The 14,336-nt window shown below is 38.0% G+C and overlaps 1 protein-coding gene across 2 annotated transcripts in view; it reads right to left on the bottom strand.

Moving 5' to 3' along the window:
- Positions 1–14,336, bottom strand: part of LOC127636016 (protein unc-13 homolog B-like) — a 125,758-nt gene that overhangs the window by 88,606 nt on the left and 22,816 nt on the right. For both annotated transcript variants that reach the window (XM_052116373.1, XM_052116372.1), the window contains exon 3: positions 13,541–13,640. In XM_052116373.1, the coding sequence (XP_051972333.1) occupies positions 13,541–13,640 (100 nt within the window). The remainder of the gene's footprint in view (positions 1–13,540; positions 13,641–14,336) is intronic.

Genomic DNA, 14,336 nt, shown 5'->3' with positions numbered 1-14,336 from the left:
CAACAAATTATATTATTTATGAAAAAATAAATACTAGCTGAAACATATCTTGAAAAATGCCAGTTTATATCAAATTAGGTTTAATAGATTCTACCTTTAGATTATTTCATATGAAACTATAAAATTTTGTCAAAATATAACAAATAAATTACTTTTACTCATGTAAAATCCTGAAACAATTTTGTAAAGGTGATGTATAATGGAAAAAAATATCAGCGCATAACACAGTGTTAAACTAGAAAAGGCTCACTAAAATTGAAATGGGTCACATCATTTTTAAGGTCTCTGCTCCGCAATATCAAGGGAAGCCCGGTTGTTGCACGCGTGCGTCAGAGATCATTAGCACGAGCTGGTTCCGTTACACTCGCGCGAAAGTGCAGATGAGAAGCCTTTAGCTGATTGAGAGATTATCATTAAATCTGCTTCGGCAATCCTAAATAGATCACTTGCAAAATATCTTCAATGGGAGAACCATGGTATTGTTCTTTCCCTGCTGTCTGCGACCCGGTCCGAATAGACCTGTGACCCACCAGTTGAGAAACACTGCTTTAACTCACACACACTCACTTATGTCAGACCCCCTCACCTCGCTTCTCTCTGACATTTTCTCCACTGCATGTGTGTGCATGTCTGACGAGTCTGACAGGCAGTCGAGAAGGAAAGGAAATGTGCAGGTGAGATTCTCCGTCCGGTAGCATTTTTTACCGTAGATAAGCAAATGTACATGGCATGATAACCGTCAATTTTCATACTGTGGTATACCATGAAACGGAATACCTCTGCAACCCTAGTCAGGCCAATGATGTAAAAATCAACACATCACTATCTGAAAAAAGTCATTTTTGATCAAATCTAGACAGGCCCTATTTCCAGCAGTCATCACTCCAACACCTTATCCTTGAGTAATCATGCTAAATTGTTAATTTGGTACTAGAAAATCACTTGCCATTATATCAAACATGGCTGAAAGTTATTTGGTTCATTAAATGAAGCTTAACGTTGTTTTTGTGTTTGTTTTTGAGTTGCCACTGTATACAATAGACTGGCATGTCTTAAGGTCAATATTAGGTAAAAATGGCAAAAAAGAAACCGCTTTCTCTAGAAACTCAACAGTCAATCATTGTTTTGAGGAATGAAGGCTATACAATGCTTGAAATTGCCAAAAAACTAAAGATTTCATACAAAAGTGTACACTACAGTCTTCAAAGACAAAGGACAACTGGCTCTAACAAGGACAGAAAGAGATGTGGAAGGCCAGATGTACAACTAAACAAGAGGATAAGTACATCAGAGTCTCTAGTTTGAGAAATAGACGCCTCACATGTCCTCAGCTGACAGCTTCATTGAATTCTACCCACTCAACACCAGTTTCATGTACAACAGTAAAGAGAAGACTCAGGGGTGCAGGACTTATGGGAAGAATTGCAAAGAATAAGCCACTTTTGAAACAGAAAACCAAAGAAAAGTTTAGAGTGGGTAAAAGAAACAGACATTGGACAACAGATAATTGGAAAAGAGTGTTATGGATCTTAAACTCATTGAGCTTTTGTGGGATCAGCTAGACCAGGGGTTCTCAACCTTTTGCAAGCTGGGCCCCCCAAAGCTGGTTCATTGCAGTTGGGGCCCCAGTGCCCCCCGCCCCATGCTTTATTGTTGTTGTTATTATTATTATTATTATTATTATAATAATAATATATAATAATAATAATAATAATAATAATTGGCAGTAGCACCAGACTTCTAATGTGAGATTGCAGGCATTATTATTATTATTATTATTATGAGTAGTAGTAGGCCTATAATCATTAATAGGCTATTGCTATATAATTATATGAGGTTACATGCTTTATTGTTGTTGTTATTATTATTATTATTATTATTATTATTATTATTATTATTATTATCATCATCATCATCAGTAGGCCTATTATTATTATTACTAGGCTATTGCTATAATTGGGAATTGGCACCAGACCTCTGATATTAATTTATGCTTTATTATTGTTATTATTACTAGGCCTAATAGTAGGCATCATCTGCATTTTTTACAGAAGCTTGCTGGTAGGTGATGTTAATGTGAGACCTGAGCCTGCTTTGCCTTGCAAAGATCCTCAATTCTTGGCTCAATGTTTGATAAACATAGCCTCAAATCATCCTCGATTTGTGCACGATTGCGGTATTTCGTTTTGAGTGCAGTCATTTTTGAGAATCCTGCCTCACACAAATATGTCGACGCGAAAGGAAGGAGAATCTTCAAGGCGACGTCACAGAGTTCAGGGTATTCCTGCATCAATGCTGCCCAGAATGACGAAAGAGGGCAGGAGCTAAAGAGTTCCTTCAGTCTACTGTCACTCTTCAGCTCAATAAGCTGTTCCTGCATATCAATTGATAGCTCGTTTGCTGTGCACACAAACGGATCTCGAACCCACGCAAAAGAGCGATAATCCTCTTTAAACTACGTTGCAAATTGTTTTCTCATTGCTGACAGGTGCTCAGACGCTGATTGAAATAGGGAGGAGAAATCGTGTGACGTGCCTGCATCAGTGATAAAGTCTGCAAGGCTGGGGAACATGTTGCAGTTCCCTCGACTGATGCGAGAGGTCTAGTTTTTGTGTGAAGGCGTGCACTTTGTCTGCAAGGAGCAAAATATGAGTTTCGCGGCCTTGCAAAGACAGGTTGAGGCCATTCAAGCGGTCAAATATATCGACCAAATAGGACAGAGATGCAAGCCACATAGTGTCATCCTGATGCTTCGCCAGATCTGATTTGATTTTTGTCAAAAACCACTTCACCTCCTCTCGCAGCTCATACAACCACTGTAACACCCGCCCCCTGGAGAGCCAGCGAACTTCAGTGTGCAGAAGCAGCTGTTCGTACCCTGACCCCATCTCCTGGCAGAGGACCCCAAACAAGCGAGAGTTTAGCGGCCGTGATTTGATGAGATTTATTATTTTCACGGATTGGTTCAGCACGGAGTCAAAGAGAACCGGCATTTTTTTAGCAGCTAGTGCTTCGCGACGGACCATGCAATGTGTCCATTTCACAAGTGGAGCTACTTGCTGAAAGCGAGCAGCTAGGCCACGCTCACGCCCCGTCATTGCCTGCGCACCATCCGTGCATAGGCCAACGCATCGGTCCCAAGCCAAACCATTTTCACGGATAAAAATATCAAGGATATTGAAAATGGCTTTTCCTGTAGTGTGCAACTGAAGAGCCGGCAAAACAGGACATCCTCCTCAATCGCCTTGTCCCGCAGATACCTGACATAGGTGAGGAGCTGTGCCTGCCCAGCAATATCAGTGGATTCGTCCAGCTGCAGCGCGTAGTAAGGACTCTTTTTTACGAACTCTATCAGTTGCTCTCTGATATCATTGGACATGTCTACAATTCTCCTAGCGACTGTGTCATTGGACAGTGGTACTGCACCGAGTTTGGCTGCTGCACTATCGCCTATCATTATTCTGCACATGTCTTGCGCTGCCGGCAAAACGAGAGTCTCGGCGATTGTATGCGGTTTACCCAGTTTACCGATCCTTTTGGCCACTACATACGATGCCTCCAAACACTGTTTAGACACAGTGCTGTGCACTGAAATGGTTGCCTGTTTCTTTTAAAATATTCAGCTGGTTTATTTTTAATGCCAGCATGCTTTGTTTCAAGGTGCCTTTTTAATTTGCAGGGCTTCATACTGTCGTATGCCAGCACCTCGGCACACACGACACACTGAGGTCTCAGATCAGCCGTGACTGTAAACCCAAATTGCAGGTATGCTTCATCGTACCTTCGAAGCTTTTTTGCAGCTGGTGGTGCGTCGGTTGGCTTGTTGGTCCTCACAAGAAATTTCTCCATTTTGATGTGTTTTCAATAAAGTTTAGGCAATATGTAACTGTGTGTGTGGTGTATGTTGAGAGACATATCAGGGGCTAATCAGTCGGTACTTAGGCACAATCTTTAATTAAACGAACAAAATAATTATTTTGCAGACAATTCAGATTTTATTTTAATACTTAACGATTGTAGTCCTCGTCAGTGTGTGTGTGTGTGTGTGTGTGTGTGTCTTAGTCGTGTGGGTAGTTTTAGCTAAGTGTTGCTACTGCCTAGCAGTTAAAAAAAATACTGGCTAGGGCTGAGATTTGATCTAATCTTAAAAAAGAATGTTTGTGGGTTTAGTCTTTAAAAAGAATGTTGGGGTTTTGTAGTAAAGGCCTATGTAAATCGAGATTGATAAGACTAGCAAGAGCTGGCACAAGCGAACTTGGCAAGAGACTAGACTAGAGTGAATGGAAAGCTGTGTCGTGAGTCAATTTAAATGCAGTGATTTATTTTTGTGTGAGAGTGAGTGAACATTTACATTTATACCCCGCTCTGTAAGCCAGGGCGGGAACGGCGGCGGCCATGCACATGCACGATTCATTTGCAGCCTGGACGCGGAGGGGTGTGTGTCTCCTTTCTGCTCTGACTGCTGCGCGAGGCTACTGAGAGACTGACCGCCTGTGAGTGCTTTTGGACGGGAGAGGGGCTCACGGCAGCACCCGCTGTTCGTTGAGCACAGTAGGCCTAACTGCAGAGTGATTCGTGCTTTCGAGTCTCCAAACACCACAAAAGTCTCCAAAAACACCAGTAAAAGTCGCTGGATTTGTCGCTTTTGACAAAAAAAAAAAACCGCCAGGAGGATGATTTGTTTGTGTTATAATCAGTGCTTGAAGTGGGGGGAAAAGGTGGCGGCACTCTCTTTGCATTGGCAAATCATGACATTTTACAGTGAAAAACAAAACTTGGAGATATTGCTGTTACAACAATGTATTGTTATTTATTTAGCATAGCGCATCTCACAGCAATACTCAATCGTGTTTTGAATGATTCAGTGTTGTGAACGATTCGGTTGAGTCAAAGATTCAATGACCCATTCACAAACATCTGTCTCATTCTTGATGAATCGGCCGTTTGAACGAATCGTTTGAATGGACGACTCAATGACTCGCTTAATGAAACCGCTTATGCTTATCACCTGCATTTGCGCTCACTATCGACAAACCAATCAAATTTGTTCAAAACTTTTTTTTTTAAATCAGTCCAAACACATTTTAATTTTTATTCAGGAGTTATGTATATACTATAACTTTTTATGACAGTAGTTTAGTGATAAAAAAAAAATGTATCCCCCCCCCGGGAGAGTGTCCACTGAGCTAGACTATAAGGTGTGTGAGAAGTGCCTGACAAGACAGCCACATCTATGGCAAGTGCTACAGGAAGTGTGGGGTGAAATGTATCTGGACAAACTGACAGCTAGAATAACAAGGATCTGCAAAGCTGTCATTGCTGCACGTGGAGGATTTTTTGATAAGAACTCTTAGAAATAGTTTAAGAAGATCTTTAACAAATTTGTAAAGATTTTTAATAATAGTATTTTTACTATTTACTAATAGTATTTTTTCACATGATGAATGTCCTGACTATACATTGTGATCAGGTGAATGTCACTTTGGTGAATAAAAGTACAAATTTCTTTCCATAAGAGCAAAATCTGACAATTTTTTAATTTGTCGTTCCCAGACATTGAGATGTTTTAACTGTCAAAAACCAGTATTTGCTGGCTAATTGAAAACCTGCCTTGCATAATCTTGCTTTTCCACTCCAACATGACATCATGTGCCTGATTTCAATATTCACAGTTTGTGTGCCACTTCATTACAAGACCAAGAAAAAATATAAAAGGCAGCTAAACTAATTAGTAACATCTTTATGATCTCAGTGCTTTAGAGGATTCGAGGTGCAGTGTGGCCTTATTCAGACATAACAAAGACTATAATCTCAAAGAGACCTCATTTATTCTGCATTAAACAGCAAACATTCAGCAAATATTGCTACATTTCTCTGAGATTCTGGTCTCTAAATATGGCTCTATATAATCTATGAGATTTGTCACTCATTTTATTGTTTGTCGGGCAAACAAACAATGTACAAGATGAGTTACACACAACATTTTATGTAAGGTTTGTTTGTTTTTTCAAATCCCTAGCTGTTAGCATACACAATCTTAACCGTGATACTTGCCTTAGCAAGCACCACTTAATACCACTACATTTTCATGAAAGTGTCCCCTTTTTTTCTTATCTGATCAAACCTTTGAAATTCAATTTAATTTATAAATGTATTGAGAATACATTGAATGTCATAAATGTGACACTATAAATACTATGTATGAGAAGCTTAGATTAATATTCATTTCCAATATTAAAAATACAAATATGAATTGACATAATTCTGGTGTGCCTTCTTATAAGATGCGAATTATCTTGCACAAAGGTCACATGAATTACTTTAAATTATATTCAAACACTGAACCATAATAAACAAACTTGTATGTAAAAATCTAAATGTTTGTGCTGGAAGATCCATAACAGTGGCTACACGCATCTGCAAAGATGAAAAGCTTTTTTCCCTTCAACAACTGAATGAGAAAAAAAGGCTTTTATCTGCCGCTCTCCTTGTTATAAATAGAGAAGACCAAAGCGCATAGGAGCGTTTGGAAATCCATTCATTATTCATTTAGGCTTTCAATTGTCTGCAAAATGCGGTGAGGATGAGATGGCTCCGAACACTCAGAGGGCCACAAGACGGGGAGGGCCTTGTTTGTTTACCTGCAAATGTAGCTTTTTTTGCTTTTCGCCATTTTCTAGAACATGCCAAATAATGACAGGTAATTACAAACTGATAGGTTGCTATAGAGACAGATAGAACTTACTAATGCCATGAACATGGTTTAAGATGCAGGCTCAGTGAGACTCACATTCATTACAATTACCATGTTCATTAAATTGTAGTAGATGCAAAAGTAGGACCTAAAAGTTAATTATGAAATTACACAATTATTTTCTTTGCCCCAGACCAAGATTTTCAATCCTAAATTATGAAAATCCATCATAAAACTATTACTGCTATTTAAAGGATTTAACGGCAGTAATATGAAAATAATTTTATAAAAGCACTTCAATTAAATCTTCTGTTAAAACTGGTGTATTATTTAAGCTGTAAAGTTATTCAAAATCATTGATTTTATGGTTGTTTTAGTGTTTTACTGTTTACAGTGTTATGTCATCATGGCAACAATGTTGTAAAATTGTATACAACTTTACACAGAAAAGATTAGAAAGTGATTTTATCATAAAATCATGGTAACATGCATATAATTTACATTTTTTTGGCTAAACTTCTGAAACAGTATTTTATTGTTTACGGATTGGCCCCAATGACTTCCATTGTAAGTGCTACACTGTAACCCAGATTTTCCTTTTTTAAAAGAAAAGGAGGGATGATACGCAATAAATTTGTAGTAATCAACATTGTCATAAATGCTGTCAATTGAGCTTAACTTCTATTGAACCCAGAAAATTCTGCATTCAGTGATGTATCATCATCCACTTTTGGACACTGTCAGTAGACAAACTAAGTATGTTGTAATGGAGTTTAATTCTAAGTGCCCGTTCCCAAAGACAGAACGGCTGATCTCCTATGACAAGTCTAAAGGATACATAATCTTTGCACTTTGATCAAACAAACAAATTGAGTAGCTATATAATAAAAAGCTATAATGTTAGTGGTGATACTCTAACATCATCATAATTATTTAACTTAGTCAAACAGGCTTAGAAAGAGAGAGCAAACAGAGTGTGGTGTTTTCCTCAGGCAAGAGCCGAACCACAACAGACCGAAATTGGTACCTAATCCTGCACAAACAAGGAAGTAAATGCAAATACAGCTGAAGTCAGAAGTTTACATACACTTAGGTTGAAGTCATTAAAAACACATTTTTTCAACCACTCCACAGATTTAATATTAGCAAAAAAAAAAGACATCTACTATGTGCGTGACATAATTTTAACAGTAATTTTTCCAACAACTGTTTACAGACAGATTGTTTCACTTTTAATTGACTATGTCACAATTCCAGTGGGTCAGAAGTTTACATACACCAAGTTAATTGTGCCTTTAAGCAGCTTGAAAAATTCCAGAAAATGATGTCAAGCCTTTAAAAAATGAGCCAATCAGCTTCTGATAGGAGGTGTACTGAATTGGAGGTGTACCTGAGGATGTATTTTAAGGCCTACCTTCAAACTCAGTGCCTCTAGATGGCATCATGAGGAAGGAAAATTATTTGTATATATTGAAGCAACATCTCAAGACATCAGCTAGGATGTTAAAGCTTGGTCGAAAATGGGTCTTCCAAATGGACAATGACCCCAAGCATACCTCCAAAATTGTGGACAAATGGCTTAAGGACAACAAAGTGTAGGTATTTGAGTGGCCATCATAAAATCCTGATCTCAATCGATATAAAATTTGTGGGCAGAACTGAAAAAGCATGTGCGAGTAAGGAGGCCAACAAACCTGACTCAGTTACACCAGTTCTGTCTGGAGGAATGGGCTACCCAAAACATTTGACCCAAGTTCAACAATTTAAATGGCTGAACTAAACCAGACAGATATTGAAGTGCAGAGGACAGACTCAGTGACTGCTGCGTAGTACTGTATCAGCAGCACCTGTGGCAGGTTGAACTTCCTCAACTGGCGACGGAAGTGCAACCTCTGCTGGGCCTTTTTCACAATGGAGTCAATGTGGGTCTCCCACTTCAGGTCCTGTGAGATGTTAGTGCCCAGGAACCTGAATGACCACTGCTGCCGCAGTGTTTTTTAGAATGGTGAGGGGGGACAGTGTTGAGATGTACTTCCTAAAGTCCTCAATCATCTCCACCATTTTGAGCGTGTTCAGCTCCTGGTTGTTTTGACTGCATCAGACAGCCAGCTGTTGATGAAGGCACTGCCCTTACACTTTAGTTTAGAATGGCACGAACACAAACGGAGTGATACATACAGTGAAGCATCATAGTGCTGATAGTATGAGACAATCAGTACTCCTAGAACGTCTCTCATCCAATCAGATTCCAGGAATAGAACTAACTGTTTGTCCAGAAACTCAGGTGACATTTCACCCCACACTTGCTGTAACACTGGCCATAGATGTGGCTGTCTTGTCGGGCACTTCTCACACACCTTACAGTCTAGCTGATCCCACAAAAGCTCATAGGGGTTAAGATCCATAACACTCTTTTCCAATTATCTGTTGACCAATGTCTGTGTTTCTTTGCCCACTCTAAACTTTTTGATTTTCTGTTTCAAAAGTGGCTTTTTCTTTGCAATTCTTCCCTTAAGGCTGCACCCCTGAGTCTTCTCTTTACCTTTGTACATGAAACTGGTGTTGAGCGGGAAGAATTCAATGAAGCTGTCAGCTGAGGACATGTGAGGCGTATATTTCTCAAACTTTAGACTCTGATGTACTTATCCTCTTGTTTAGTTGTACATCTGGCCTTCCACATCTCTTTCTGTCCTTGTTAGAGCCTGTTTTATTTTGTCTTTGAAGACTGTAAGGAACACCTTTGTATGAAATCTTGTCAATGGCAATTTCAAGCATTGTATAGCCTTTATTCCTCAAAACAATGATTGACTGATGAGTTTCTAGAGAAAGCTGTTTCTTTTTTGCCCTTTTTGATCCAATATTGACCTACCAAGACATGCCAGTCTATTGCATACTGTGGCAACTCAAAAACAAACACAAAGACAAGGTTAAGAGTCATTTAAAGACCCAAATATCCAAATTTCAGCAGTGTTTGATATATTGGCGAGTGATTTTCTAGTACCAAATTATGAATTTAGCATGATTACTCAAGGATAAGGTGTTGGAGGGATGGCTGCTGGAAATGGAGACTGTCTAAAGCAATTTTTTTATCAAAAATTACTTTTTCAAATAGTGATACCATCATTGTGATCAGTTGAATGCCTTTGGTTAAAGTACCAATTTCCTTCCGAAACTGCAAAATCTGTACATTATTCCAAACCTTTGGCTGCCAGTATACACACACACACACGCACACACACACACACACACACGTTGTGTTTCCATGTTTTATGGGGACTTTCCATAGACATAATGGTTTTTATACTGTACAAACTTTATATTCTATCCCCTAAACCTAACCCTACCCCTAAACCTCACAGAAAACTTTCTGCATTTTCAAAAAACATAATTTAGTATGATTTATAAGCTGTTTTCCTCATGGGGACCGACAAAATGTCCCCACAAGGTCAAAAATTTCGGGTTTTACTATCCTTATGGGGACATTTGGTCCCCACAAAGTGATAAATACACGCTCACACACGCTCTCTCTCTCACACACACACACACACACACACACACACACACACACACACACACACACACACACTTTATATTCATATTTTAATGTTCATCAACTAGAGATCAGTTTAAATATTGCATAACGCCTGTTAATGACTGTTAAATTTATAATTTTGTATATAATAAATTCATAATTTGTTGCAGAGTAATTGTAAATTGCTGAAACATGCCATACAAATTTGTCAATGACACAAAAAAAATAAAGTTCCTCATTCATAAAACAGAACTTGTGTAAATTGTTCATAAAACCATTCAATTTATGCACAGCACAAATCAATTTACCAAGAAATCTGTTCTGGTCATGTTTCATGAATGAGGCCCAAAGACAATAAATCTCCAACTAATCTCCAAATAAGACCAAGTGCAGTGTACATAACAATTTTAGTATTTATGTTCAGACAGATAATGTTTGCAGTTTTGAGATGGATTCACTATATGCACAATATTACTCTTCAAAGTAACTCTTTCTTCTTGAAACATTTTAAGACATGAAAGACACTATAATACGTAATCAATACACAATCAAATCTGCTCATTGTCTTCTCTTTCTGGTGGTCCGAGTCTGTTCCAGAGGGAGCAAACATTATTTGATTAACCTGGATGTGGCTTTTAAATGCCCTTCTGAGAGCAAAGACACACAAATGCTTGACTTGATTTAATGGTTCTGTTCATCAGACTTTCTGAAGTTCCATTAGGAAAAGGAAGCATCAAGTCATTAATGGGAATGAAGAGAAGTTTTTTGTCCCTGTGAAGTCACCATGGCAATGGGAACCTCGACAATGAGGTCACCACTGACCAGCAGTACTTCCTCAATGGAGGCCACCGAAAAAGTGAGTGAAAACTCTAGTGGTTTACCATTATGAATTAGAGTTGATGCACTACAGATAATGTCTTCCATTTCTTAACAAATTATGACTAATTGACAAAATTTCAATATGTTAACAAAATACATTTGTCAACTTGGTAGTACGGCTGATCTAGAGTAACGAACATACTAAAATCAAATATAACTGTTACAACAGTAATAACAAAAGCATATAATAATTCATGGATACATGAGCTTGTGATGCGGACAAGCTCTACAAGTGTGAAACACGTTGAAAACGTAATATTCAAGATGTGGTGAGACAGTTTAGCCAAACATATCACAGTCATTATTCAAACAAAGGCACACATGCAGCACTTAAGAACACATGAATGTAATATGAACATTGGGCGGGAACCTAAATAAACAGAAATCAATCTTTGAGAGAGAAACAAATGTGCGCCAAGGCACACGGAGCCATTTTCATTTTCAGGAACAAGCCACCTGTGATTCACATAGAAAAAAAATAAAAATATATATATATATTCTAGGAAATTTGGCATGATTTGGGGGTTAGAGCCATGAAACCCTGTAGTACACTATAACAACAGAAGCAGCAACATGACGGTAGATCATGAGGGTGTTTGAGGCCGGCTACTTCTACCACTTGTTGATGCTTTGTGTCAGCAAGTTGAATATCATGTGACTTCAGTTGTGCTTTTTCTGTACGGCAACAGCAGGAGGAAAATTCCTCTGTCCACAAACTGAGTCCCAGTGTATTTGTGTATCATTTGTTTAAGATAACCACCAAATATATTTGGAATTATGAGACTGCGAAAATAAAGCAGTGCAAAAATAAGAGGAATGTAAAAATGAAAATGCAATAATTTTTAATGCAATAATCTGATTCCTCATCTCTGCAAGTTCATAAAGAGAATTTAGCCATTTCATTCCTTTCCAAGGTAATCTGCTCCCAGTGTTAATATAGTCAATGAAATTACAGACGAAATTGCTCATTGACACAGTTTTTAGTCAACAATAAAGAATAGAGATGAAAAAGATCCATTATCATGACAATTAAACGATTTTAATTTAAATATACCGTTGAAGAAAATACGACAAGGGAAAATAATATTGCAAGATATTAACAGCACACAACAGAAAAAGAAACATCTAGAGAAACATCTGTTTTTATTAAGAAAAAATATCTAGAAAGATTTCATTCATCTAATCCAATCATTTAGTATATATGTATTTCAGCAAACAGAAAGAGCTGAACACTGGCCTAAATGAAACGCTTTACAAACTGGTTCATTACTTCACTCAAACGCATCTTTTTCATACATGAGATTGATCATAATATTCCCAACATATACTGATTGTAATATAACAACTTACATCTGCACAGACAATGAAGTGAATGAACAGGTGAACTTAAAGGGTTAGTTCACCCAAAAATAACAATTATTTTAAGATTTACTCACAATCAAGCCATACCAGATGTGTATGACTTTCCTTCTTCAGCAGAACTGAAGTGAAGATTTTTATTAGCAGATTTCAGCTCAGTTTGTCCATACTATGTCTGTAAATGCATGCCATCAGAAAGACATTAATTGATCAACTGGAGTTGTGTGGATTACTTTTATACTGCCTAAATATGACTTTTGGACCGTCAAACAGCCAGCAGACCCATTTACAGGCATTGTATCGACAAACTGAGCTGAAATGCACTTATAAAAAAATCTTCATTTTGGTTCTGCTGAAGATGGAAAGTCATACACATCTGGGACTGTTTAAAGGTAAGTAAATCATAAGAGAATTTCCATTTTTGGGTGAACCATCCATTTTATTACATTTTTTTACATTTTCCATTTAATATTTTTAAGTGAATTCCATTTTAAACAGTTTAATTAAATTCTGTCATCACGTTTTTTTATACAGATCCTCACAGCACAATCCAAAATACAATGTTGGAGTTACTTCTGTCAACAACAAAAATGTGTTGCACAACAGAGCCGATGTGAGATATTCCTTAAATAAAATATACTTACCTCTTGATACACATAATCCCATGTCTTATGGTTAATTCCATTTTTATGCCTGGATTCTGCAATTTTTTAAGTGTTTTCTGCATCGCTGTAAACATAAGGCCCTAGTTGGGTCACCACTTGAAAATCTGGGTCCTGAAGCAAAACCTGAAGCAGTTGAGAATCACTGCTTAAAAGAAACCATCATGGTCTAGTTGTGGAACGTGACACACTGACAGCCTGATTATCAGGTTTTTATCTGGGCGGCAGAGAGAAGCTCATTAGTTTGCCAACAAAAGCTTTACAAGCAGAGCGTGTGTGTGTGTGTGTGTGTGTGTGTGTGTGTGTGTGTGTGTGTGTGTGTGTGTGTGTGTGGTAGCCAGGGGTGATATGTACCTCTGCTGGCACAGAAAACTCGACAAAGTGGAAAACTTAGGGAAATCTCCTTTAACTTACAACATGAAGTCCTGCTCCCAGCATGGTTGGTCTCCCCGCACGGTGATGGTCGTGCTCTTCACATTTTGCACCTTCAGCGTCACATAGGCGTTGAATTTGTCTAGAAGTAAAGGAGAAAAGACATTTTCATTTGTGGTATTTGCTAAGACAAGCTAAAGTTAAAGCAATAGTTCACCCAAAAATGAAAATTATTTTATTATTTACTTACCCTCATGATATTCCAGGGGTGTATGACTTTCTTTATTTACCAGAACACATTTGAAGAAAAATGTAAAAATATCTCAGCTCATTAGGTCCTTAAAATGCAAATAAATGGCGGTTTCTCTTTTGAAGCTTCCCAAAAAAAAAAAAAAAAAAAGCATAAACGTCATTGATACGACTCCAGCTGTTAAATAGATGTCTTCTAAAGCGACACTATTGCTTTTGGTGCTAAAAAGATAAATATTTAAGTGCTTTTTGTACACTAAATCATACTTCCGGTCAGCAGCGGTAATTACGTATGACGTAATCGCGTTGGCATTTGAAGCATGGATGAACTGACGCACATGAGTCACAGCCAGAGGAGCACTGTACAGTTGCTTGGTTGGTTTAAGTCTGTATTGATTGGTTTCTTTACTCACAATGGTGCGTTTGTTTGCTTATCCTGGATGTCTCAACCGAGTGGAGAATGTGAGATTACATCTGTATCGTGGCAACAAGAATACATCACACAAGAGTCAGCTTGGACTCCACCCTCTCCTGAAGCACTGGATTACAGTTAAAAATGTACTTAAATATTTAACTTTTTTTCACACCA

Source organism: Xyrauchen texanus, chromosome 43 (genome assembly GCF_025860055.1).
Source record: "Xyrauchen texanus isolate HMW12.3.18 chromosome 43, RBS_HiC_50CHRs, whole genome shotgun sequence".
In the NCBI taxonomy this organism is placed as follows: domain Eukaryota; kingdom Metazoa; phylum Chordata; class Actinopteri; order Cypriniformes; family Catostomidae; genus Xyrauchen; species Xyrauchen texanus.
The sequence above is the reverse complement of the archived record's forward strand: the minus strand, read 5'-3'. Positions and strand labels throughout refer to the sequence as shown.